Source organism: Hypomesus nipponensis, chromosome 28 (assembly GCF_054491055.1).
Source record: "Hypomesus nipponensis isolate SF chromosome 28, ASM5449105v1, whole genome shotgun sequence".
In the NCBI taxonomy this organism is placed as follows: domain Eukaryota; kingdom Metazoa; phylum Chordata; class Actinopteri; order Osmeriformes; family Osmeridae; genus Hypomesus; species Hypomesus nipponensis.
The window spans coordinates 4,992,535-5,018,717 of NC_140388.1; the positions used below are offsets into that span (position 1 = coordinate 4,992,535).

Genomic DNA, 26,183 nt, shown 5'->3' on the forward strand with positions numbered 1-26,183 from the left:
ATTAAAAGTATACATTTGTGAAAAAAGTAGGGCCCTGACAAAACTTACTTTTTGAAAATATGTCTTTTAAGGTGGGCTGTTAAAGTATTTTCCCACGGATGTCTTTGGCATTACGTATTGTGCTGGATTTGAACCCAGGTTGTTGTGGTGTATGCATTTGTTCTCAACCCACTACACCACAAGTTCCCCTCTGTTAAACAGAAATGTACAGCTTCCAGTCTATTAGCTGATAAAACAGTTCACTCTTTTGGTACCTCACAATTCAATTCTTGGGGTCACGATTCGATAAATTGATTCACAATTGAGTTATCAAAATGCGATTCAATATATGCTTACATAAAAAAGAAAGTTAATCGCTATAAGACTGAATCGCGATTCATGTGAATCAATTTTACCCCCCAACCCCTGGTACTAAGTGCTGAGTGAAATGAAATTAGGTTACTAATGTGATTGCTTTTTCAATGACTGGATTCATATTTTTTTTCAAGGAAACCTGACATACACATTGTGATGTCTTTAAAGTGGGCTGTTTTTAAAGATAAGCTTTTAATTCTACATGAAAGGTTAGAGGATCTTCGGTAGGTCATAGGATGAGCATGCAATTACCTTTAAGCATTTCTTTTTAGTTGCTCATCATTGCAACATTTTGACCTGAAGCATGCATGTTCCTGTTCATAAGTTTAAAAACAGGTTTCCAATGGATCCCCCTGTCATTTACATTTAGCAGACGCTCTTATCCAGAGCGACTTACAGTAAGTGCAGGGACATTCCCCCGAGGCAAGTAGGGTAAAGTGCCTTGCCCAAGGACACGTCATGGGATGAATTTTACACAAACTGAAAGCAAATATTCTCCACAAAATATTTTATAAGTCCTTGATAAAGACTGATACAACTGTACCGATAACAACCAAAAATAAACACGCTTTTCAAATTGTGAACTTAAATGCAGTAAAAAAGAAAAGAAATGTAAAAAAGAAATAGTACAAGGAAAGACCTGATGCACAGTAAGTAGAACACTTTGGTATGTTGTCTGGTCCGCATATAGAAAAAGGTTATACCGTCCACAGTTAACACCCTCTCATGACCACAACAAACAATTTGTTTACATTCCAAAAAAAGCTACAGAAGGTATAAGGTTTCATCCATCTCCTACAGTAACTCGTGTTTTCTTTCAAATATTTGAGACATGAGGGGAGGATTTTCATGTCTGTTTCCTGAAATGCCAGTGGGGATTGAACCGCAAGGCCATTCGTCCAGGTGGCAACAGTAAGGTTGTTTGACCATCTGGTGAATAGCAGGCTGCTATCACTTGAAAGAAGCCAGTTTTATTCAACACTTCAAACAAAATAACAATGGATGAATTTGGGAAGTGGGTCCTATTATCCTGATACACAATGTTGCAACGGGATATATGAAGGAATTTAAACCATTGACAAACTAATCTGGTGTGGTTTATGAAGTATGCAGGTAATACTTAGGAGTATAGATAATAGTGATCAATTATTATATCCCGTATAATCGAGTATAATTATCAATACTAATCAGTGGACCAGAAATACCTTGTAAGGTCCAGGAATGGTTAAGCGCTGTAAACAACACAACACTTACTCTTCCTTCGTGAATAGTGTTTCATCTTAACAGCTATAATCTCCCCTCCCCAAACTGGTCAAGATGTATTTGATAGGCACATTGGGTGTTTATTGAATCGCAGTCCTCTCTCCTCGATTGTCTCTTAAAAGGAAAACAGCGTCAATGGTTCCCCAGGAGTTCCTTTACAGGGCCGGGTCATGGGTCTGGCGGTACATCTGTAGAGACGTCACCTCCACGCCATCCACTTTGGAGTTCTGCGGCCGACCGGTGGGGCTGTACCCGGCCGACCGGCCCATGGGACTGAAGCCCGTGCTCCGGCCCGTCGGCGTGAACCCGGCGGAGCGCGCCGCGGCCGGCCGCCGCAGGAAACGTCCCGAAGTCACCAGGGCACCGTAGCCCTGCGCGTGGGAGAAGGCGTAGCCCGACCGGCGGGAGCTGGAGCTGCGGATGCGGACGCGGCGCGCCTGCGGGGGGGGCGCCGTCTTGGCCTGCCTCACCTTGAACGTCACCTGTAGTGGGGGCAGGGGAGAGGGGAGAGAGACGGAGGATTCGGCAAGTGTATCCATACGTGTTTGCCATGCGCTATCGTACCAGGATTTGCTGCTAATTCTTTCAATTCAATCGAATGCTCTATTTGTCCCAGGAGAGAACTTAGAATAGTATAGTAAGTACATTTACATTTAGTCATTTAGCAGACGCTCTTATCCAGAGCGACTTACAGTAAGTACAGGGACATTCCCCCCGAGGCAAGTATTCCAATACAGGAATGTTTTCAAACGTACTGATAGAATAAGTAATAACAATAAGTATAATGCAATAAACACAGTAAATGTATAGATAAACTATACGTCATCAGGTACTAAATCATTCGTAAATTGAATTCTCCGGTTCATGCCACGAAGTGTGGGTCGTGAGGACCCCTCACATTGAATGTGACTGACAACTTGTCCAAACCTTGTCGTTGATGCTGGGGCAGATTTGGATCAGCAGGAAGCGGTATGCCACCACGGGAAGTGTACACAGTATGGCGGTGAGGAGGACGGTGAGCCACACATTGGGCTGGTTTAGAGAGTTCCTGGCTGTGCCTGACGGTTCAGTGTTTGTAGACACCAACGTGTCCATACAAAAATACCCACACAGACAAACACACACGCACATGTCAGACGTCACGGTGGACGATTACACGAGTTGATTTCCAATCAATATAAAGTGTAGAAAGTGAAACGGTAACGGTGAGCTCATGCTTTGTGACTTGCATTGAGGGGAAGGGAGGACTGCTCACCAATGAACGGGAAGGAGGAAGGGGAGATCAGGTACATTCCATCACTGTACATGGCAAACGTGACAGCAAAGTACATTGTCAGACTCCCCCATACAAAGATCTGGTTGACCGCCGTCCAGTAAGACATGTCCAGGCCTAACTGCATTTGGAGATTAAAGAAAAGGAGAAAACTTTACAGCATTTCCAAAACACACAGTACACAAGGTAGACCGTGATGTTTCCCTCTAACCAGAGTTGGGTTTATTCAGTCAATGAAAAGTGAATTAAGAAGGTAATAGCAAAATGTATTAAAAGATTTTTTATATATTTTTCATCAAAAGAGAATGGAAAAGAAGCCGAAGATTGACGGCAGCAGCTCCTCTTCCCCTCCTCTCCCCTTCCTGTCACCTCCTCTCCTCTTCCCATCCTCTCCTTTTTCTGTCACCTCTTCTCCCCTTCCTCTCCCCTTCCCCTCCTCTCCTCGTCCTCTCCCCTTCCCCTCCTCTCCTCGTCCTCTCCCCTTCCCCTCCTCTCCTCGTCCTCTCCCCTTCCCCTCCTCTCCTCTCCTCTTCATGTCACCTCCTCTCCCCTTCCCATCCTCTCCTTTTTCTGTCACCTCTTCTCCCCTTCCCTTCCCTTCCTCTACCCTTCCTGTCACCTCCTCTCCCCTTCCTCTCCTCTCCCCTTCCCCTCCTCTCCTCGTCCTCTCCCCTCCTCTCCTCTCCTCGTCCTCTCCCCTTCCCCTCCTCTCCTTGTCCTCTCCTCTCCCCGTCCCCTCCTCTTCTCGTCCCCTCCTCTCCACCTCTCCTCTCATTGTCCCCTCCTCTCCTCTTCCCCTCCTCTCCTCCTCTCCTCCCCTCTCCTTGTCCCCTCCTCTCCTCGTCCCCTCCTCTCCTCCTCCTTCAGCCATACCTGGATGCCGACCGTGAGCAGCAGGCAGGTCTGGGCCAGCAGAGCGAAAGACTGGTAGTCCGCGATGTCCTTGCCGTCGTCCCGGACCGTGTCGTGCATGGCGGCGTAGGGGATGAAGAAGAGCACCACAGAGCTGTAGACACTGTGCAGGGCGCACTTGAAGAAGGCCGTCTTACTGAAGTACAGGTTGAGCTGTCCGGGCATGTAGAGCCCGGGGTACTGGAGACTCCACGCATCGTCGACATCCTGCCCACGAGGGACACATGACAAAGAGTTAGAGGTTATTTGGAGGTGTGTGGAGAGTCTATTTTTATGGCACTGTACACACACACAGATCGCACAAGCAAGAGTGGATTCATTGTGCCCAAATACACAAACACATTGCAAACAAAGCTGTCGCAAACCTGATCAAACAGGCTCATTCCAAGCACAGGCAGGGCTGTGTACACCAGGTTATACAGGGTGATGAACCACTCATCGTACACGGTCTGAAAGAGATGGTTTAGCACATTAAAGACATTAAACATTTCCATATAAGTAGGATCCAAAATGGTTGATGTTACTGTGGTGGATCGCTGGCAGTTTCGACCGCACCAATAAAGATTTTTTTTTTCCAAATCAAAGTCTCTCACCTGGGCCGAGAAGCCGCAGAAGAAGGCGAACCAGAAGTGGACAAAGGTGAAGGTGAAGTTCTTGTAGAAGAAGTAGCGCAGGAACTTGCACATGCGCAGGTAGGACCAGCGTCCGTGCACCAGCAGGAGGCGCTGCAGGAAGCGGAACTGGGCGAAGGAGTAGTCGCTGGACAGCACCGCCTGCATGCCCTCCTGCCCGCTGATGCCCACGCCGATGTGGGCGGCTGGAGGGGGCGGATGGAGATAAAGACAAAGCGTCGCAAGTTAATACTGTACAATAGTTCAACAAATACAATCCATTATAAAACAGACAAAATCTCCAGTGGCACCCTCGACTTCTCACCACCATTCTTTGGGATTTGAATCTGAATCCATTCTGATTCTTCTGATTCTGATTCAAATCCCAAAGAATGGTGGTACGTCCAGGTCACATATAACAACACATCATCGTAGCGATATTAAAGTGCACGTCCAAGGGCTCAGTCCGACGACCGAAGAGGTGTTGCCATTCCCGTGTCCTACCCTTGATCATGCTGACGTCGTTGGCCCCATCCCCGATGGCCAGGGTGACGGCCTGCTTATACTTCTTCACCAGCTCCACCACCTGGGCCTTCTGCAGGGGGGTCACTCGGCAGCAGATGACCGTCTTGCACATGCAGGCCGTCCTCAGGAACTCCAGCTCCATGCTCCGCTCCAGGGCGTACGCCTGCGCGGAGAACCACACAAACACTGGAACACAGCCAATGCGGGGGAAGAGCCTCGCGTTCCTGGCCTGGTCTAGACGAGGACGCCCGTGCGGAGCGCGTGCGGCTCCAATCATAAACGCTGTGGCTTCATGTGCGGGCAATTTAAGCCAGAAGCGTGCACACATGTTTACAATGACGTGATGTGCAGCAATATATTGTCTGTGTTGGCTGGCTGGTTTGTTTTTTCTCTCGTTTTTGGACTGGCTCTGGTGGTTTTGTATTATTTGTTCTAATTCTTGTTTAAGTTGATTATGTTTTTGAGTAGGAAAAGGTTTATGACTACGTTTCACTTAAGTGTTTCTTCCGATTATCTCGATAAAAACTGCAACGATTATGTTTCAGTGGTTGAAACAATGAGACAGACAGTGATAATGCATCTCCTTGTCGGTTACCAGACTGTGTCCGTTTATGACCAGGCCGTACTCTCCGGACACCTCCTCGTCCACGACCACCTGACGACCTTTACCCAGAGTCCTCTCTGGCATGCAGATCAGTTCATCAGCTTCAGGCTTCATAGTGGTCCTCGCATCCCTGCGTACACCCCAAAGACATTTCTCCTGAGTCTCATTTCTCAAAGACCGAAAAGGGGGTTGGTTCCATGTGTCTAAAGAATGTCTTTGCTAATATTTGGAGGATATCATATTTGGAGGAAAATTCAAGTGGGGTAGAATGTGAGAGCACGGTTGTATTTGGGATAAAGCCCACGTCAGTATACACACACATGAATATAATGCAGGGGTGTAGCTAGGTGTGTTTTCAGATGTGGGGGGGACAGTTTTCTTTAATAATGTGGCAGTAAAAAAGGAAATGTTAAACAAATTGTAATAATCAAAAGTGTGTGTTTGTGTGTGTGTGGGGGGGGGGGCGGGGGCATATTTGCCTTTTTCAAAATGTGGGCGGGACAGGTATAATGTAACCCACGCCTCGGGTAGAATGTTCAACATCAAAACAGTTTCTCTGACCTTAGTTCTTGTCTGACATCTTCCGGATTGTTCGCCGACATGATGAACACCTCGTTCATCTCCTCCCGCAGCATGTTGCACGAGTAGCCGATGTTCTCCGCCGTCTCTGTTTGGTGACGTTCGAATAGGTCAGTGAAGTCACCAAACGTACGCACTGGACCCGATAATAATAACTGAGGCAAAACCGTCCATAGCCAGAGTGGCCTCATGTATTCGATGACAGCTCGACTCATCGGTCTGCTCCTCCGAGAACGCTTCCAGCTAGTCAGCAACACTCGCTCCTACCTTGCTTGTCACCAGTGAGCACCCAGATCTTGATGTCAGCCTTTGAGAGTAGCTCAATGGTCTGAGGTACTCCGTCCTGCAGTTTATCCTCGATGGCTGTCGCTCCCAGTAACTGGACACACACAGAGAAAAACACACACACAGAAATATAAAAAACTTAAACAAATTGAGGGGAGACGTAATAGAAGAGATGTAAAGATGGGAGGTTATCCACTGACAAAAATTACTTATCAGACGTATTGGCTTTCATACCAGCAGGTCTTTTTCAATCTCCTCATACAGGAGGTCGAGTTTCTCCTCTCTGTCCTCCAGAGAGGTACTGGCCTCGTGGTGGCGCTGTTTCCACTGGCTGAAATAGTCCTCCTCCAAGTCTTTATAGGCCAGGGCCAAGGTGCGCAGGCCCTCGTTTGCAAATTCCTGGCAGGACATAGACGTGATGATGTTCCCATGTTGACACACTCAAAACCCCATTCACCTCAGTGATTCACCTGCCCACATTTGTTTGAACTCACATTGAGGTGTTCTGTTGTGACATCTTTGAGCTTGCTGCAGGAGTGGTGCAGTCTCTCATAGATGATCGTGTCAGCTCCTTTACAGTAGAGAGACAGCTTCCCCTCTGGACTCCGCACTAACACACACACACACACACACACACACACACACACAGACATTGCCAAAGCAGGAAAATAAATATTTCAAGTATAAATACCCTTCAATGAAGAGAAACTGTTAACAATATGTTTTTGTCCAGAGGGGTTGTTTACCAATGACGGACATCCTCTTGCGGACATTGTTAAAGTCCAGGATGGACAGGAGCTCGTAGCTGGCTTGTTGGCCCATCTCCACGATGGTGACACTCTCTGGCGTGCGCGAGCGAAACACAAAGCCAAAGTTCCTAGCGGCTGTCACCAACGCTCCCTCATCTGGGGACTGGGCCTGATAGAACAGCTCACCTGTGGGAGCGATGTCATTTCCTGCCATTACAGGAAGTCGTTCGCAGAAACGTCGACTGCACAAATCAATCAAAAAACACCAGAATCCTCTCTCTATGCCCACACGCGGGACGTAGACGCGCGCTCGGATGATTCCAGCTCAGGCCAAAACCCGTCTCACGCTACGGACGAAACACACACGCACTGTCACGCACCTTCACTCTTCTCCTCGGCCATGACGGTGTGGCAGAGGGCGAGCAGCCGGAAGAAGGTGTGGACCTCGGGGCTGCCCAGCTTCACGGCCTCCACCAGGGCGTGGTCGTGGAAGCAGAAGCGGGGGTCAGCCAGCGGGTTGAAGGAGAAGTCCACCGTCTTGGTGTGCTGGACAAGGTGGATGGGAGGAGAGGAACGGAGAGGGGGATGGAGTGGAAGGGGCGAGACGGAGAGAAGCGGTACATCTCAACCCACCCAAAAAGGGCGACGTCCGTCAGGACGTTCCGCGTGGAACGGTTGACTATACCTGTGCTTATGCCAGCTGTAAATCAAATCGTCAAGAAATCAAAGCACAACTCACCTCGTTGATCTCGATTGTCTGACCGGTGTAGTCAAAGACATCACCTGGAGAGGAGCACAGACACTCAGGATGAGTGCATAGCAGACTGTGTGTGTGTGTGTGTGTGTGTGTGAGGGTGTGTGTGTGTGTGTGTGTATGTGGGTGCTACTGAGTGAAAACCCTTATTGCCCCGAGGGGAATTTGTTCAGCACCGAGAGCTTGAAAAACAGAGATACATCCAACACAGCACACGTGACGGTGCCAAACGTCTGTCCTGAACGTCTTTGCCCACAGCCCCGCTCGGCCCCTCGCCGGAGGTCGTCTGAGCCTCACCGTAACTCTTCCCGTGGATGGAGCACTTGTTGAAGGTCATGATGTTCTGGGTGAGCGTGCCCGTCTTGTCCGAGAAGATGTACTTGATCTGGCCCAGCTCCTCGTTCAGCGTGGTGGTCCTGGCCTCGGCCGGGGTGTCGCTGCGGGCATGGTACATCTTCCTGTCCCAGTCTATGTAGAAGCTGTTGCCCAAGCGGATGAACTCCACGCTGCGGGGGAAGCGAGGGGTGACGTCACAGTGGTTGATCCCGGGTCGAACGCGCGTGATGTGTGGATAGGGTCGTGTTTTATGTCGTGGGTATGGCACAATGTTTGATCGTGGATTTTTTTTTGGGGGGGGGGGTTTCTTTTTGATTGTGTACTGGCCCCACAAACAAACACGCAGTTGAAACACCAGGCACACACACACACCTTCCATCCAGCTACACAGAAACACACACACACACCTTCCATCCAGCTACACAGAAACACACACACACACCTTCCATCCAGCTACACAGAAACACACACACACACCTTCCATCCAGCTACACAGAAACACACACACACACCTCCCATCGCGCTACAGAAACACACACACACACCTTCCATCCAGCTACACAGAAACACACACACACACCTTCCATCCAGATACACAGAAACACACACACACACCTCCCATCGCGCTACAGAAACACACACACACACCTTCCATCCAGCTACACAGAAACACACACACACATTCCATCCAGCAAGCCTTGAACACACACACAGAAAATTACCTTACGTAGAGGGAGATGGGCACCACAGTGTTCAAGATGATGACGTAGGACCAGAAGGTAAGGAAGCCGGAGAAGCCGGCGTTAACTCCTTCCTGTCTGGGCAAGTAGACCGTGAACTCTGACCCTAGGTGGACCTCCCAGATGCTGTTGCAGATGGCTAGGATGGTACACATGAAAGCCAGGAAGCCAAAGATCTGCAGGGGGCGGCCAGAGGTCGGTCAAAAAGGTCAATAGGTGTGGGTATGTTGATACAAACACCGTTTCCGGTGTTTTTCACAGGAAACACAGGAAACCGATGTGGTTTTGGTGAGTGTTCGAAAAACATCTTCATGAATAATTCAGTCCAAGTAATTGCGTACAAGTGTTGAGATTGCGACACAGCCTGTAAAGGAGACTCACACAGAGGACAAGCACGTTCATGAGGCGGTCGATGCTGGTCCTCTTGAACGTGCTCTTGCCGCAGTTCTGCATCAGCTTGGTCTCCGGACCTGAACAGGACCAAGTGACAGGATGAGTTTCTGGGGGAGAGAGAGTTCTCTCTGTCCTGGCTCGATACATCACTTGGTGAACCGAATGAGACTCTCCTAACCCACATGATATCCATCATCGCTAGGAACTCAAAACTACAATCATCTTATCCACCGAACGCAAAACCAATGCATTTTTCCCACCACGAATAACCCCCACAGTGACGTTTTCAACATGTTCCAGACAGGTCGCGCGTGACACCGTACCTCCAAACAGCACCAGGCCAAAGCACCACTCGGTGTTCCTCAAGGTGCAGCCTCGAAGCAGAATCTTTTCGTTATCCAGAGAATATTTCTGCCCTTCGTGCACCAGCGTGCCCGTGAAGCGGTCCAGACGGTTGTTGGGCGGCTCACAGCGCACCTCGCCTTGAACGAAAGACGTTGCACATTTGGAAACAAAAACAGAGACAGAAGTCCCTCTCTGTGGGACGTTTGCACCAAGGAAAGGGCAGTTTGCTTTGTGTATCCGGAGTTTAAAATAGCACAAATGGAAACCAATAATACTGATCATGTCAATATAAATATTTTCCTTATTTTAGTCATTTTAGCAGACGCTCTTATCCAGAGCGACTTACAGTAAGTACAGGGGCATTCCAAGTAGGAATGCCCCTGTAAGTAGGATGAAGTGCCTTGCCCATGGACACAACGTCATTTTGCATGGCTGGGAATCGAACTGTCGACCTTCAGACGACTAGCCGACTCCTTCACCGCTCAGCCACCTGACCACTTGACTTCCTTGACCATGTAGCTGTCGAGTCGTGGGTTAGAGACTCACCGTTAAAAGCAGCGAGTCGCTCCACGCTGTCGCCCATGTCCCCTGTGACGGTCAGAGCCTGCTTCACCTTCAGATTGGTCTCACTGGGAGGAGGGAGGGAGGGATTTGTCACCACGGTTACATAAACTTCTACGGCTTCTCTCAGTTCACGCTCCAATTCATTTCGGTTGAACTTCATTCCAGACACACAGGTCCATAAACAAACCCGTCTAGTTCGGCGGTTTCGATGTAGACCAGGTTGAGCGGCTCGCTGCTGGAAAGCAGCAATAGGTCTGCCTGGAGACAGGAAGAGACAAAACATTATAAGACATTCTGCAGGAGTACACCATCTCAAAACAAAATCCCAATGCTACTTTTTTTTTACAATAAACGTATACCGGCCGCATAAAGAACAAATAGCCACATAGTGGACAAATGACAAAGACGGTGAGCAGGTCAGCACTTTTCATGCCAACTCAGACCACTGTAAAATCATGGCAGATTATGCTGACCCGTTTATGAGAGTGTCTTTTGAATTTCTATTGACTTCCTGTATAGAAGATGAATACACTGGCAATTCTCAACATACTTAATATGAATTGTGTAAACACAAAATGTGTACATAAATGTTATCTTATAAACACTTCTTAAATGATACACTCTTCATAATAAGGACACCACAAATTCCACAACTTATTTCTTTGAAGTGAGTTCATTTTCATCCATGAAGGTATTGGCAATAGTGCCACAGTTACCGTCTAACCCATACCTACAGTGTACTGTCTAACACAGCACTGGTCTTAACCATCAAATTTAGTTTAGCTGTGAAGGGTGGTTATGGTTACAGTTACTCAGCTGAAAGTTTTTCTCACCGTGACAAACTGGTTGTTTTCCAGTTTGATGATGTCCCCCACCTGAACGTCCATCCATTTCTCACTCCTCAGTCTGAGAAATGAGAGAAACGACTGAGGTACTGTAGGCATGGTGACATTCAGATAAAGGTTTTTAGAAGTATATAATACAATTTCAGATGTACTGTAATTCACTGTTTCTTTCTTATTGAGTAAATACACTTTTTAATCAGTGTGTGTGTGTGTGTGTGTGTGCGTGTGCATGTGCGTGTGCGTGTGTGTGTGAGTTACAGAGGTAGAGGACTAAGCTGCAGGACGTGGTTGGTGTGAGTGCGTCTGTGCACGTGACCTTGACTTCACCAAAGAATCCTTCACTTTGTTTGATGGCATTCCAGGACATTTACCTCCATAGCTTTTAAACTAACTTCCTGCCTCAGCGCATAAACAGTATCTAGGTATGTGTTTCCTGTGAGTTTCTGGTTAGTGTGTACTCTGTAGCCCCAATGCCTCCTGAGTCCTGTGTTGTGTCTGCTAGTTGTGAAAGGCAGGCATGTCACAGGTCAACAGGAGGAAAACTACCACTTCCTGTAGTCCTACAGCTGCTTCCTGTTCCACAGCTGAGCCCTCCTGAGCAGAGGGAATTATGGGTGCCCGACAGGCATGCACATACAGTTTGAACCGCTATACTTGGGGGGACTCACAATTCAATCCCGTTCAAAATCCAGTTTTCGCTGACCGCTTAGCCTAACCTTAACTCAAAATATAACCCAACCAAAACCTTAAACCTAACTCCTAACCTTAACACTATTCCTACCTCCTAACTCCAAATTCTAACCATAATACAAATTCCAACCATAACCTCCCTAAGAACATTTTGAAATAGCACTTCAGATTGTGTTGACCAAGAAAATTACTCAAATTTAATTTTCCTTGTGTTACTATTCTTAGGGCTGTTAAAGGGTCCCCAACAACAACTTACTTTTCATCCAGGAGAACTTGGACCTTGCGGTTGTTCACCTGCTTGTCACTCCTGTGGCGATTCTGTGAAAAGTCACACACCTAAATCAGTCATGCTCTAGTCAACCATGTGGTATTTTTCTATTTAAATGATTGCGACACTCAATTTCACATTGATGTGATATCATCAATTTCTTAAACTGCAAAAGCTATCAAAGTGAGATGAATAAACAAGATGACAATCTCAACAAAGCCTTTTTGGAAGCTATATTTTTAGTATCCTGGTCATTTCCGCCATCACAACCTTCCAGTCACAATCTTGAATCATCAATACTAGTCAATACATGTTGGAAACTGTCATAAGCTAGAATCCAATGATCTCACCAAAGCAACAAAAGTGAGGCTGCAATGCAGACAGGTTCTTGGGAACCATGTCAGAGTGACTCGGTTTTCTGCTGTGTGTGCATAATTCAGGAACAGAATGATTGTGATTATGGTCAAAAGAAGGGAAGTGGACTACATTTACATTACGTCATTCAGCAGACACTCTTATCCAGAGCGACTTACAGTAAGTACAGGGACATTCCCCCGAGGCAAGTAGGGGGAAGTGCCTTGCCCAAGGACACAACATAACTTGGCACGGCCAGGAATCGAACTGGCGACCTTCAGATTACTAGCCCGATTCCCTAAGACCTCAGCCCCCTGACTCCCTAGACCAGAGATGAAAAACGGATCCCATGTTTTGAGAAATAATGTATTTCCCACCAACACAGCAACAGTTGCCTGGACTACACTGCCTCTTCCTCGAGGCTGGGCGGGAAGTCAGGAGTCACCTGAGTGCAGCGAGACAGTAGTGCAGGGAGAGTAGCGCAGGGTGACATAGTCAAACAAACTAACCAACAATAGCCTCAAATCACCTCAGAAGCTACTCAGTATACAAAAACACCAAAACACCACAACACAAAGCTGCCTCAGGTACTAATGTGCTGCAGGGAGAAAATAACTTGATTCGGAACAGGGAATCTTCTGGTTGAAAAACAGAGAAGAAAAGGGAGTCTTGATGACAAACAGGGGCCAGAGAACAGATGAAAAAGAGTTTTAGTCAGAGATGGAACACTTGGGCTGGCAAAAAAAAGCTGTCTTGAACACGTTTGGTTGAAAAAAAAAAAAAAACAGTAAATTGCCATTACTTATAGGACAGATAGGTCATAATGGGGTGAATCGAGATTGTGGTTCAATCAAAGTAAGTCGTTCTTAGCACATAGGGCGCTGTACGTCAGAAGCTCAGGGTGTCTTCATACTTACGATGTCGTCAGTGGCATCTTTAGCTGCCGTCACTGAAAGCACCAGCACCAGGGGCACCACCGTGGTGAACCAGGAGAGAGAGGAGATGTCTGGAATCACCTGGCCCAACACAAGATTCCAACATTTAATATTATCGCAACATTGGCTAAAACGTTTGTCAATACCGTACTTCCAGGCAAATATTGATATCATGCTAAACACACACTAAACTGAGAGGCTGTTTCTTTCTAGGTCGGGTACTATTATGATTGTGTCCAAAGCGCAATTTGTCAATGACAAATGTTCAAGGGGACAATTACGCAGTTTCCGGTGGTGGATATCTTATTTCCTGAATCTCTTTGCTCTATACTTAGTCATGCCCTGCCCCCCAATATTTTGACTGATTGTAGCTGCTGTAGGCAAAACAAGCAGATGTTTCAATGACCCGACAACCACTTAACGTTCTGTGTTTGTGTGTGCAAAAGAGTGTGGATCTGTAGTCCATGCAGGGTTTATCATATGTGGGTGGGAGACAAAAAGGACAATCCATCCACCTCACTCTTTATTAAGAAAACAGCATCTTCAAGTTATTGAAAAAAGCAGTCCCGCCCACATTTGAAAACAAACGTACGTCCCTGAACACATGCATGTGTGCCAGTGTGTGAGAGAGTGTGTGTCTGTAGTCTGTGTGTGTGTGTGTGTGTGTGTGCTAGTGTGTGAGCATGTCTATAGTCCATGTGTGCGTGCGCGCATGGTGGGTTCCACTCACTTGAAGGACGAGCAAAAACAGGAAGTAGGCATTAGCAATCCTCTGAAACTGCTCAAAGAGGTTGAGGGGCAAAAAGGTAAACCAGCTGTACTTAGAGGTCTTGATGGCATTGGTCTGATGACAAACAGAAAGGGAGAACGAGGAATGGGGAGGAGAGGGGAAAATGAATTAAACTATCATACACACACACACACACACACACACTACTAATTTACAACAAATGGATGAGCAGAGCACTGAACCCACAGAAAGAACAGAAGACTTTCACCCTGAAACAACTTTTGTTGTTTTGAAAGCTGAATTAGTCTAACTGGGTCTAGATTTCCTTTTGGGAAACTACACTATTAAGAAAAGAAGAAGTGAGACAAAAGCTTTTTTCACCATAACATTGCCCAAGTCAAGAGGATAAACACAATCTCTAGCATGAGTCCAGGAGACCGCTCCTTCCAGTACGATCTACGATGGGAAGTGCCCTCACCTCCAGACCACCCTGACCTCCAGTCTCGTACTTACTCCCAGCTTTCTGATTAGAACCAGACAGACACTTCTGGGGTTCATGGGGCCAGTATGTGGACTCAACGTGTACATTAATGTATGGATGGTTCCGTGTAAACATGTGAAAGACACGCAGCATGCGCTCAGCTCACCGCATACTTGAAGGAGATGTTGAACTCTCTGTCATTGGCTCTGAGTTTTCTTTCCGACTCTGAGGAGAAACCAAGACATGAGAAGGAGTGTATTGTAGCTTTTTACTGATGGGACAAGTGAATTCATCATGAAGCTTTGTTTTTGATAGAACATATCCAGGATGTCGGCTGTCCCCTTGGTAGACAGAGAAACGCTACTACAATCCGGAGATGAGAAGACCCGAGAAGAAAGAAAGAAAGAAAGAAAGACAGTACGATAGAGAGGGAGAAGGAGAGGGAGAGGGAGGAATATCAAGTGGTGGACTCTTGGCTCTTGAATGAATCGAATGTCTCTTTGACCGTTTCCCAAATCAAGAGGCACTTACCCCTCTCTTTCTTCTTCACGCAGTCAAGCCCGAAAAATGACATCTTTCCCCTCTCTTCTTCTCGCTATCCATCCATGACATCTAACTGACAGAGACAAAATAGAATGTTAAAACAAACTGAAGTAAAAAGGTCAGATACAATCTATGATGCCAAAATATAGCAAAACATCCGTCTCACTCAAAAATGGGTGAGGTTCCTGCACTTGCGCAAGGCAGCAACGTTCTACACAACAACTATTGAATGCATGTTTCCAGAGTTTCCAATGAGGTGGGCAGTATCCATCTCTTGCCAGCCACCAATTTCCTGACTGGAGCCGTAAACCAGGGTGTTAGCATTCTAAACGTGCGTTGCCTCCCAAGGGATGGGTTCTATTCCATACGCTGCGTAAAAATCCTGCGTGTCCCTGTTCAGTTTATACAGCATGATCAGAACATGTGCATTGTTTCAGTTCTCCTTTCCTGTGAGGGGAAAAGCGAGGAGAAAGTCGAATTCCCAGTGAACGAGGATGGTCTCTGCCATAACACTGCAGGCCAGATGTGTGCAGTATTTGTTGACAGACCGTAGCTCGAACGAGCCTGCAGTATATTTATCATCGGCCGGTACGCGTCTCTCTTGGTTCAACAGTGGCTGCTTCTCACACAAATCTGGGAAGATACAGTACCGCTTTTGTGACTGCGTGTATCTGTGTGTGTGTGTCTGTGAAGGAGTGTGTGCTGCAAGTACTTCCCCATGTGCAAGTGTGTGTGCACGTGTGTGTGAGTGTGTGTGTGTGTGTGTGTGTGTGCAGGAGGCACACGTTTCCATGTACGTAAGAGCACGCTTCACTCAGTGCCTTCTCTCAGGTTGGCTCTTACTCTGGGTTTGCATCAGCCCCTGACATCAGGCCCAGAGACCAGCGTGAGTCAGAGGGAGGTGGTCCCCAGACCCCCTGGTCCACCACTGGTTGAACACCTCCACCCCCTGGCTCAGGCCTCTGTCAGAGCCGGAGGCTTCCTCCGGCATGATAACAGTCTTTTATTGACCTCGAAGAGGGCGGCTCTAGGTCGCAGACACCTTCACGAACACACACACCTATACCGATGACAGGCCATACGTTTGTGTAAGATAAGGCTCCCTTTGGCCGCAATTTTTTTTATAACATACATGCACAATACAACTCTGTTTTGCCCCCAAACATTCACTGGTGATGATTACTGTAGCTTAATCTCAGAGCTGTTGATTTGTTTAGACTTCTAACATAGGCATATGGTTTGTTTTAAGAGATTACAAATAAGTTGGGCTGTGTGTGTGAACAGTGGCTGCTGTTGAAGATTCCAAGACAGGAAGCAGACGTTTTGGTTCCCGCCCCTCAGAACCACCCCCCCTTGCAGACACACTGCAGCTATTTATAGAAGCTACATGTATGTTCTTCAGCGTGTGTGTGCGTCTAAGAGGCACACCACGTCCCTGGTGGAACATGAACACACACACACACCAAATTCCATTTCACACAGTCTAAACTAAGCCTAAAGACGTAACCAAATTAAACCACCCCTGAAAATCCAAAAAAATCAATGTACTTTCCTTTGAAATTCAAGGAATTTCTTAAACGACAAGAGAGCAAAGTGATTTTCACCACACCTTCTCCCCTGCTTCTTTAATAAATCCTCATACTTAAATGTCAACTAGGAAAAGTCATTAGCGATGACTAATGACATCCATGATGTGTTTTGATGACGCTGAAACTTCTGAAATGTCAAACATTCAACTTGTAAAATGTTGAGTTAAAGGTTTGGAGAGGGAGGGAGGGAGGGAGGGAGGGAGGGAGGGAGGGAGGGAGGGAGGGAGGGAGGGAGGGAGGGAGGGAGGGAGGGAGGGAGGGAGGGAGGGAGGGAGGGAGGGAGGGAGGGAGGGAGGGAGGGAGGGAGGGAGGGAGGGAGGGAGGGAGGGAGGGAGGGAGGGAGGGAGGGAGGGAGGGAGGGAGGGAGCCTGTAAAATAAGTGAAAGAAGAGCTAGTCATGACATCATTGCCACTGGTGGGAAACACAGGAAACGCCTGGGGTAAAACTTAACTTGAGAAACATCTCTACTCTGGCCAACAACCCTGAACGAGCCATTCCCAGACCTGGCATGGCCAGCTCAAACCAAACAGAGCAAGTTACTGTACCTCCAACCCCTTAAACCAAAAGATAACGTCGACCAGGGTAAACATCAAGAACCGATAGCTGAAAGTCAAAGTTTCTTGTCTGGTCGTTTTCATGCCCCCCCCCCCCCCCATGTTCCACACAAAACAATACAAAACATAAATGTGAGTTTACGTGAGTGAAGTAACAACCTCCTATGTCAAAGACCAATATGTGGTTGGACAATAAGGACCGAGAGGGCAGAGGGTTCAACAGGGAGTGTGCATGTCTCTGTTTAATCAGTGGCATTTGGTTTCTGAAGCAGAAAACAGGCGTTCTTTGTGAAAACAGACCTCACCGTTTAGTCAGTCAGACCTGAAGTGTGTGTGTGTGTGTGAGTGCATGTGTGAGTGCACGTGTGTGTGTGTGTGTGTGTGTGTGGAAAGGAAAAGTATGTCTGGACCAGCTAATGATTCACACACATCAACCTTTGTCTGGTGGTGCGAGTCCCTTCGGACGAGCCTGCAGATCTCCCAAAGACAGCTTTCCACTCTCATCTGTGCTTCCCCCGTCTCAAGAACACGACTGTCGTCACAAGCGAGTGAATCTCCCAGTTGATACTCTGCATTTCATTAACCTCACCCCTCGAAACACAAACACATCAACATTCAATTCCCAGCTGATCCTTTTCCTCACACCATATACGGTCACTAAGAAGGTTTAAGAGTCGTGATCCAGAACAAAATAGTTGCCAGATTGTAGGCTGATTCAGAACCAGCCTAATGGTTTGGGGGAGGGGTCTAAGGTGAGATGTGCGTGTCATCATCTGTTGATCAACAGAGAGGAGGGGTGTATTGAAGCAGAACCAGGGAGTGAGATGGCTGAGCGGATAGGGAATCGGCCTCGTAATCAGAAGGTCACTGGTTCGAATCCCGGCTGTGCCAAATTGACGTTGTGTCCTTCACCCTATTTGCCTCGGGGGGAATGTCCCTGTACTTACTGTAAGTCGCTCTGGATAAGAGCGTCTGCTAAATGACTAAATGTGATGGTGAAGGTGATGTTTCTTAATGAGTACTGTTATGTACAGTGATCCATGTGTTGGTCTGGGTTGGAGCAGAGCTGTTTGCTGGCTCACTGTGTTCAGACAGATTGGAGGAAAAAGGTTTGTTCTGTGGACCACGAACCAGTGGGGGCATTCCCTCCTCAGCTTACACAATCTGCTGTTTTCTATCAACAGATACTTCTGGTATCAGTTCACTTGCTATAATTAGCCAGAGTACGTTGGCTTCAAAAGCTGAATGCATGCCTGAACATTGAGAGGGTTCACTTGACAATAATGATGCCTTCCTTGCCCAGACCGAGATCCCCTGTCATGATCTATAGCCAATCATTTACCCTTCGAAATAGTCTCCTGAAAACAGAAACTCATTTCACTGTAGTGTTTTACTGAGTCACATATTAGCTGATCTCAAAGCTACGCCACAAAAAGAGCGATTGTTGAAGCCTTAAAGCTGGTTGTACACACAAAATGCAACAACACTATTCAATCGAAATGTATTCGTCAACTAATACTTCAGTCAGATTCACAATCCCCTGAAGCACGTTGGGCATCTAAGGATCGTTTGGGGTGACGAGAGACCTGGTTGTCGTTGGCACTCATCTGCAGAACCCGCCCCCTCCAGTGAGTATCCTGATGAGGTATCTGGCTGGACATATCTTCAGTTCTCAAGACAGTAGGGGAGTCAGATGGCTGAGCGATTAGGGAATCGGGCTAGTAATCAGAAGGTTGCTGGTTCGATTCCCGGCTGTGCAAACCAAATGGCGTTGTGTCCTTGGGCAAGGCACTCAGGGCAATGTCGCTGTGCTTAGTGTAAGTCACTCTGGATAAGAGCGTCTGCTAAATGGAAATGTAAGACAGAGCAGCCTCCAGACTGCTTTCTCAGACTGAATGTGCCTGGATGGTATTTTATTCGTGGAGATGGGGGTGGTTGTATATTGAAATATTTCTACGTGTGTGTTATGCAAGCTGAAAAGAATACTGTACAGAAAGAGGAACCCCTCATAGTTGCAACCGGAAGTTTACTTAAACAGGCTGACTGTTACCTTTGGTCAGCATGTAAAGATTTTTCACTGAGCAAGTAAGCTAAACACATGTCTAATTCCATTGGAACCAGGATCAACTTCTATATTGTAACTTTCCACTCCAAACTGAAGATGCCGTTTTATACACACACACATGCACACACGCACACACGTGAGAACTTTAGGATAAAAGGAGACTGAGTTCCTCAGACAACTTTGTACCACCACAACCCTTGCTCCGCCCATGACCACCATAGACTTGTCTCCTTGCTGCATGCTGCAAGAAAATAAACTGGCTCGACTTCATCGACTCTGTGCACAACTTGATAAAAGATATTGCTAACACTGTCAAAAGTCATCTGAAAAAGGACATGGAGGTGTATACTAATTCAGAATGATTCAGGTGACATCATCATTACATGGTTGTACGGTCACGGGTGGTCAAATGTTTCATAACTTCCAAATGGCGTCGAATAACTGAGTGAGTGTCAGTAAGTCTTTTGTAACTAAGTCACATTATTGGAGTCCTGTTAGACAAATGGTCACGATTAGCAGATTAGGATTAGAAAGCAACAATGGAAGGAAGCCCTAATGACAGAAAGTAGCACTTTCTGAGCGGAGCCCCGCCTGTACAGAGAAAAACAGGATTTTAGTCTTGACAAAAAGAATACAGTGCAGGAATGCCAAGACCATACCTTGTACCACACACTGTTGAAATAACACTACCTCTTATATTGTATACTCATTGTCCTGTTCATTTACAATATTTAAGCCACAATAGAACATTGTGAATATGAGACTATAGTTAAAATACAGGGAACATGTCCTGAAATGTGTGTCCCCGAATATGCAAACAACAGTCTAGTGAAACACAATGCAATACATTTATCAACTCCGGCGTTTGGCTTCTATTTAGACCCGGACATTTTTAGCACTTCGAAGCAACTTCCAAAAGTAGAGCAAGTCATCAGATCATACATTTGATCACGTCATAAATAAAAGATACTGAGGAACCATGGAAACCCTCGTCATGGTCGCCAAACGGCCCAATTCCTCTCCTCAGAAGGGGAAGTGTCACTCTGATAACAGCCCTCCTGGTGGGTCTGCTAGAGAGCATGTTGCAACATTATCCCACTGAGCCGAATCATGTTTGTTTCCCAGTTTCTGTCCCGCAGTGACCCGTCCCAGGACCTCCCACCAGAGACCCCCCTAAACCCCCACATTACGACATGATTATGTGACACATATGCACTCGTTAGTGTACGAAACTATCCGAGCCACTTCCTCATTCAATCCCGGCAATACACTTGGGTCCAGGTTTGTGAACAAGGTTCTGAACAGACAGGTTGCTAGGTATAGGAGTCAAAACAGAGCATGGGTAAAAGTTGGATAAATACTTGCACCAAACAAACAACCCTGTTTAAAGCTGTGTTTGGTGAGTTTTGTGGTAACCGATTTGGGTCAAGTACGTGAACGAAACACTTTGTGTTAGCTTCCTGCTAAATCAGTGGTTGGGAGGGGATTGTATGGGTTGGGTGGTCGGGGGGGGGGGGGGGGGGTCTATGACTAAGATCTAGAGTGAGAAAGTTGGTTTACTGCTGATGATGTGTCAGTAAATGAGACGAGGCCTTGCACTTGAGAAGTGTCTGATTCACTTATTACATTCACATACATTTCACTGGAAAAGTGAATCCCCCATAGGTCTGCAGACGTTTGTAGCAGAGAGAAATAAGTGGTGAGGCAAGATGTTTCGGTGAAGTCTTGTGGTGAAACTTCCGTAGCAGGCTAGTCAGAAAGTCGCCAAGTTTCCCCCCCTTTCTAACTATGGCAGCACCCACAAAATCTGTTTATCTGGATCAGTTTATGCATTTCTAATGTTGTTCATGATGTACCCACAATATACTGTAATTGACATGACTGAAATTGGTATTGCGACAAAATAGATTTACAGTTAGAATTTGGGGGTTTTCAAAATGGTTCAGGCTGTGCCAACAGGCTTCAATGCCCCCGGGGGAGGGATTTAAATCTTGGGATCATAATGATCTATCTTCTTTCACTTTCTACTTGGTTCCTCTCCAATCCATAGTGACAAAAAAAAGATATGATAACAACCTGTGTCATCAAGTATCCATCCATTACATCATAGGGGACTTTATTAACCTTTATTAAGGCCGATTTATACTTGAAGTATGTGTATGCATGATGGCTGCCGCACGTATCCTGTGTTTGTTTGGTGTTTACTTTGTGCTTTGTTACTCCCTGCCCCTTCAGTGTATGCATACGCCAGGTGCAACACCACCAGAAATCCATCGGCGTGATGGATGGGGTCAGATGGCTGAGCGGTTAGGGAGTCGGGCTATTAATCAGAAGGTTGCCGGTTCGAATCCCAGCCGTGCCAAGTGACATTGTGTCCTTGGGCAAGGCACTTCACCCTACTTGCCTCGGGGAGAATGTCCCTGTACTTACTGTAAGTCGCTCTGGATAAGAGCGTCTGCTAAATGACTAAATGTAAAATGTAAATGTAATGCAGCGAAGTAGTAGTAGTACAATACATTTTTACGAGCAAATATTAGACATTAGACAGCAATACCTCCACCTCTGTCGCCAATGGTTCTTGCTGTTATTCTAAATCAGAAGCAGTTGTTGACGTATTTCCGGTGAACACATTTTGTCGCTGACCTACCTCATAGCTTTTAAACAACCACGCAGACAAAGTATGCAGTGGTGTGTGAACAATACCGCATAGGTAGCTTTCGCACACGTACGTGACCAAAACTGGATTCTATCAAGGCCTAAACCCTTTCTTTATCAAAACATCATAGACACGAGGGCGCCCCGTGATTCGACGGGTTCGATTCTTTCCCGGGCCATTTCCTGTATGTCATCCCCTTCTATCTCTCCCTTTCCTTTGTCTATCTACAACTGTTCCTATCCAATAAAGCAATAAAATGCCCCCCATAAAAAAAAATATATATATTTAAAATTCAAATAAATAAACCAAACATCATGGACAAGAACAAAATTCAAATCTGAAGATTTCTCCAAAACTGTCCTACACTGCCAACACATCCGTGAAATGAATTCAGGGTTATAAAAAAACCCCATCATGAATGAGATGTGGTAGACTTAACAGAACATTTAAGAACACTTCAAAACTGTCAATCCGTCCATGACCCGTGTCTGAAATTAGATTCGAAATCAAGTCGCCAGATCTCATCCAATCGAGAGGAAAGGTCTCATCAAGATTTTAAGATCTCGTCTGCAGAGCGTGATGAGCGGGGGGCGAGGTGAAAGGTCGAGAGGAATCAAGGTTCGACGTTTCACCTGTGACACCGCCTCTTGACACACAGCAGGAGCACTAAGCCCGCCCGGCCCCTTCTGACTGGAGCTCAGCACGCCGCAAAAACTTGAACAATCAAACGCTTAATAATTCACCTGACCTTTCAGACCAGACAGGTGATGTGAGAATGGCCTCCCTCTCAGTTTACCTTATAACCCCCAGACGTTTTGATTGACCCAAAGCTTAACCATATCCATGCCTATTAAATAGTAACTTATTTAATCTTGCCTATTTGACAAAAACAAAACAACGTCCCATGTCTATGATTAATCAAAACAAACCCTTGACTGTTGTTGGTTCTCACAGGCAGGGTGATATTTTGACAGGAATTCAGATTTGACACATGTAGCATCCTATTACCCAGTCGAATATGCTAAAACGAGCAGTCATGTTTTATATTAAAAAAAACGGCACATGGTTGACACAACCCATCTGAAAACGGTTGCAGATGTTGTTGCATGAACGTAGCTTTTGTTCACGACTGCTGCATTATTGATGGTCTCGGATCGGCCAGAGGGGATTTTAAGGTCGCCAGGTGAGAGTTACAGTGGCTCTGGACAAAAGGGTGTTCACAACTGACAAAAGGAGGGAGTCGCCGTGGGCTACAACGTCAAAGCCGTGCCAGCGAGTTCAGCGCTTGACGACCGCACGTCTGTCCGTAACGTCCTTCAGATGGGGCTAACCAACGAAGGAGTGGTAAAACAGGAAGGAAGCATCAGTTATGAGGCCTTTCGACCATCAGCGATGGGGGGGGGGGGGGAAGAAACCACTTGACGTGGTCAAGGGGGAAATTGATTAACACCATCATCTCCATTATCACTGCCACCATCATCGCCATCAATATATAATGATATTTTGACATGCAGTCTGAAACAATGCCCTCTTTGTAGAAGAAGAACCTTTGACACAGAAGATGCACGTCCGTCACAACTACTGATGGAAGTAGGGATACAAGCGGCATGATTGAAATGGTGACCAAACCAAACGTCTCATAGGTGTAACCTCTGGGGGAAACAGCCTTTTAAAAAGCCTACGTTACAGCATGGAAAAATAACCCAAACCAGGGCTCCACCTTTGCCTCCCTCGCTCTCTCCAAACTAAAAAAACATGCGCTACACTCGCTCACTCGTTCAGCAGCTTTGGGGTTCTCGAGGGAACACACAAGGAGATGATAAGGAAAAGAAAGAACACGTTCAGCCCACAACTTCCTGTTGGGTTCGCCTGGTCTTCTCTAGCACTTTCTGTTCCTGGTTTCCGTTTAAAAAGTCTCTGCTCCGCGGCAAACCCAAGTCTTCAGCTGACCTTCGACCCTTAACCCTGAGTTCAAGAAACAGGCGTCCTTACCATCTGTTTTGATGCCGGCCACATGGGCGTGTCTGGGGCAGGGGAGCGATGTAGCAGTCTTGTGAAGATCCGGCACACGAACAAGCAGCTAATATTTCCACAGGACAGCTTGTCCTTCTCAGCCTCTCTCTTTCTCTTTGTCGCGCACACACACACACAGACTCAACCTAGACTCTCTACACTACACCACTCTCTCATTCTCTACTTCCTCCTCTAGTTTTCTAATACTCCTCTTTATTTGCTCTCACTCTGTCATAACTCCTCCCTCATTCATAGTCACCGTTGCAGACTCTCTCCTCTTTACTCATCTGGCTCACCCTCCCTCCCGCTCTCCCCCCCCCTCTCTGTCCCCCTCTCTCTCGCCCTCTCTCTCTTCCTCTTTCCCTCTCTCTCTCCCCCTCTCTCTCTCACTCTCACACTCTCTCACTCTCTCTCTATCCTCTCGTCTGCCCTCACTTTGCTCTGGTGAAGAGGAGGTGGGCTCAACATTCAATGCGAAGGCGGACACATTCTTCCCCTACACACGCGCACACACACACACACACACACACACAGGATAAACAGGAACACAGGGTGGGATTACACACAGCCACCAAACTAACGCACCGACAGTCTGGTTTCCTTCTCAGTCCTCGGTCACTCGTTGTTCACACCTCTCGATCTTTAAACCTTACCCTTCTCTCCTTTCCTCAGTTGTGTTCAACTTTTTCCTCACGTTCTCCATTTTCATCCCTCCGTCTTGTCGCCCCGTTCTTTGTTTGGGTTAGACTCCCTTGCGGTGAACTCCATTTCCTACCCGCTAAAAAAAGGGAAACTGCTTTTTTTCGGACTTCCATTTGAAAACAGCACAACTGCATTCTGCATCACACAAACACACACAGATTAGGTACCTGAATGAATTCCCCCAACAACGCAACTCTCCTCTCCTATCAGGCCCAAACACATGGTATTATCCTGACTTGAAATTCCCAAAGGTGCCCAAACTACAAAAACAAACACTAAGTGTCTGTCCACACACACACACACACACACACACACACTTACCTCTCTATGGGGGACTGGGTCCCCTTTGTGTGTGTGTGAAAGCCCCCTCTAGGTCTGTGTATAGTCGTTACAGTGTTGACTTTGCAGTGGTGAAAGCAGTGTTTCTTTGCAGAGACAGGATGGTGTTCCCGCAAGCTAAGCTAAGACTCTGAGGTGCTGCCCCCTCACAATGAAAGTCTCGCCACACTGTGAAACTGTGTGTCTGAATCAGAACACGTCTAGGATTACATTCACACCAAGTCTATGTGTAGATGCTCCGTCTGTCGTAAAGGTTTAAACACGCAATTTAACAAAAGACACCTTATTTGTTTTACAGGGCCAGACTGGCTGACTGATTTAGCCTAGAAATGGTCAAAAGGAAATACGGACAGCGTACGACCTCACTTGTGTCAATACTGAACCAAACACAGTCCGGTCTGCTCTCTGTGGAAGGAGAAAGCCTGGAGTCCTCTGGTCTATTTACGGTAGATCAGTACTTTCCTCAGCTGGTCTAGTTGTACCAACGTGGATTGAGAGATAGAGAGAGGGGGTGGGGGGTGGATGAGAGGCTTCCATGATGAAACTCTGAACTTAATGATGAACTGACCAGTGGCCGTGGGAGAAGGAAATGAATCATGATAAAGCATGACCATAGAGGAATTACAGGAAAAGGTTATTAAAACATTGAGAACCATTAACATTCAGTGTAGCATTTATGGTGCAAAGCCATTTCCAAGCAGCAATACTGTTTTCAGAAGATTATTCAATCTAAGTAACAGTTATGATAGTCATTTGGTTTGCAGAAATGCCTAACCAGGTTAAACAGCCCAGAATGTTCCAGACCTAAACTGGCTTACCTTATTGGTGGGAAAAGGCTAGGAGGGACTTCCCCTAACACTAAGGTCAACATGGGTCTGGGAAAGTACAGATGAGGGAGGAGAACATGACAGGTGTTAGCTAGAGATAAGGTGTGTGTGTGTGTGTGTTGTCATGGTATTGTGGTCAAACGATTTGAACCCCCCAGTGTGAATCCATAAGAATGAGGTGCAGACTCACCTGTTGGTCCGAAAGAGTTCATCTAGATCGGTGGTCTTCATTGGTCCTCAGGGCCCACTGTCCTGTATGTCAATTTAGATGTGTTCCTGCTCCAACACCTGATTCAAATGAATG

General features: G+C 46.7%; 1 protein-coding gene across 1 annotated transcript; it reads right to left on the minus strand.

Annotated features, from left to right (window-relative positions):
- Positions 1–847: 847 nt before the first annotated feature.
- Positions 848–24,281, minus strand: LOC146219602 (phospholipid-transporting ATPase ID-like). Its single transcript, XM_084694693.1, has 28 exons — positions 23,991–24,281; positions 15,122–15,206; positions 14,757–14,815; positions 14,110–14,223; positions 13,362–13,460; positions 12,079–12,140; positions 11,121–11,193; positions 10,475–10,545; positions 10,270–10,352; positions 9,702–9,860; positions 9,367–9,455; positions 8,968–9,161; positions 8,207–8,415; positions 7,895–7,938; positions 7,536–7,701; positions 7,153–7,341; positions 6,901–7,016; positions 6,641–6,805; positions 6,389–6,500; positions 6,104–6,209; positions 5,534–5,672; positions 4,918–5,101; positions 4,396–4,619; positions 4,168–4,251; positions 3,764–4,009; positions 2,873–3,011; positions 2,545–2,675; positions 848–2,099 (listed from the first exon to the last, which is right to left on the minus strand). The coding sequence occupies exons 2-28, from the start codon at positions 15,162–15,164 to the stop codon at positions 1,773–1,775; spliced, it is 3,627 nt and encodes a 1,208-aa protein (XP_084550819.1). The 5' UTR covers positions 15,165–15,206; positions 23,991–24,281; the 3' UTR covers positions 848–1,772.
- Between the last annotated feature and the right edge of the window lie 1,902 nt (positions 24,282–26,183).

Coding starts and splice junctions, on each gene's coding strand:
- LOC146219602 (XM_084694693.1), bottom strand. CDS start 15,164: ATGTCATTTTTCGGGCTTGACTGCGTGAAGAAGAAAGAGAGGG. Junction 10,546..11,120: donor AAAACAACCAGTTTGTCACG/GTGAGAAAAACT, acceptor TCCTGTCTCCAG/GCAGACCTATTGCTGCTTTC. Junction 7,702..7,894: donor AGACAATCGAGATCAACGAG/GTGAGTTGTGCT, acceptor CACCTTGTCCAG/CACACCAAGACGGTGGACTT.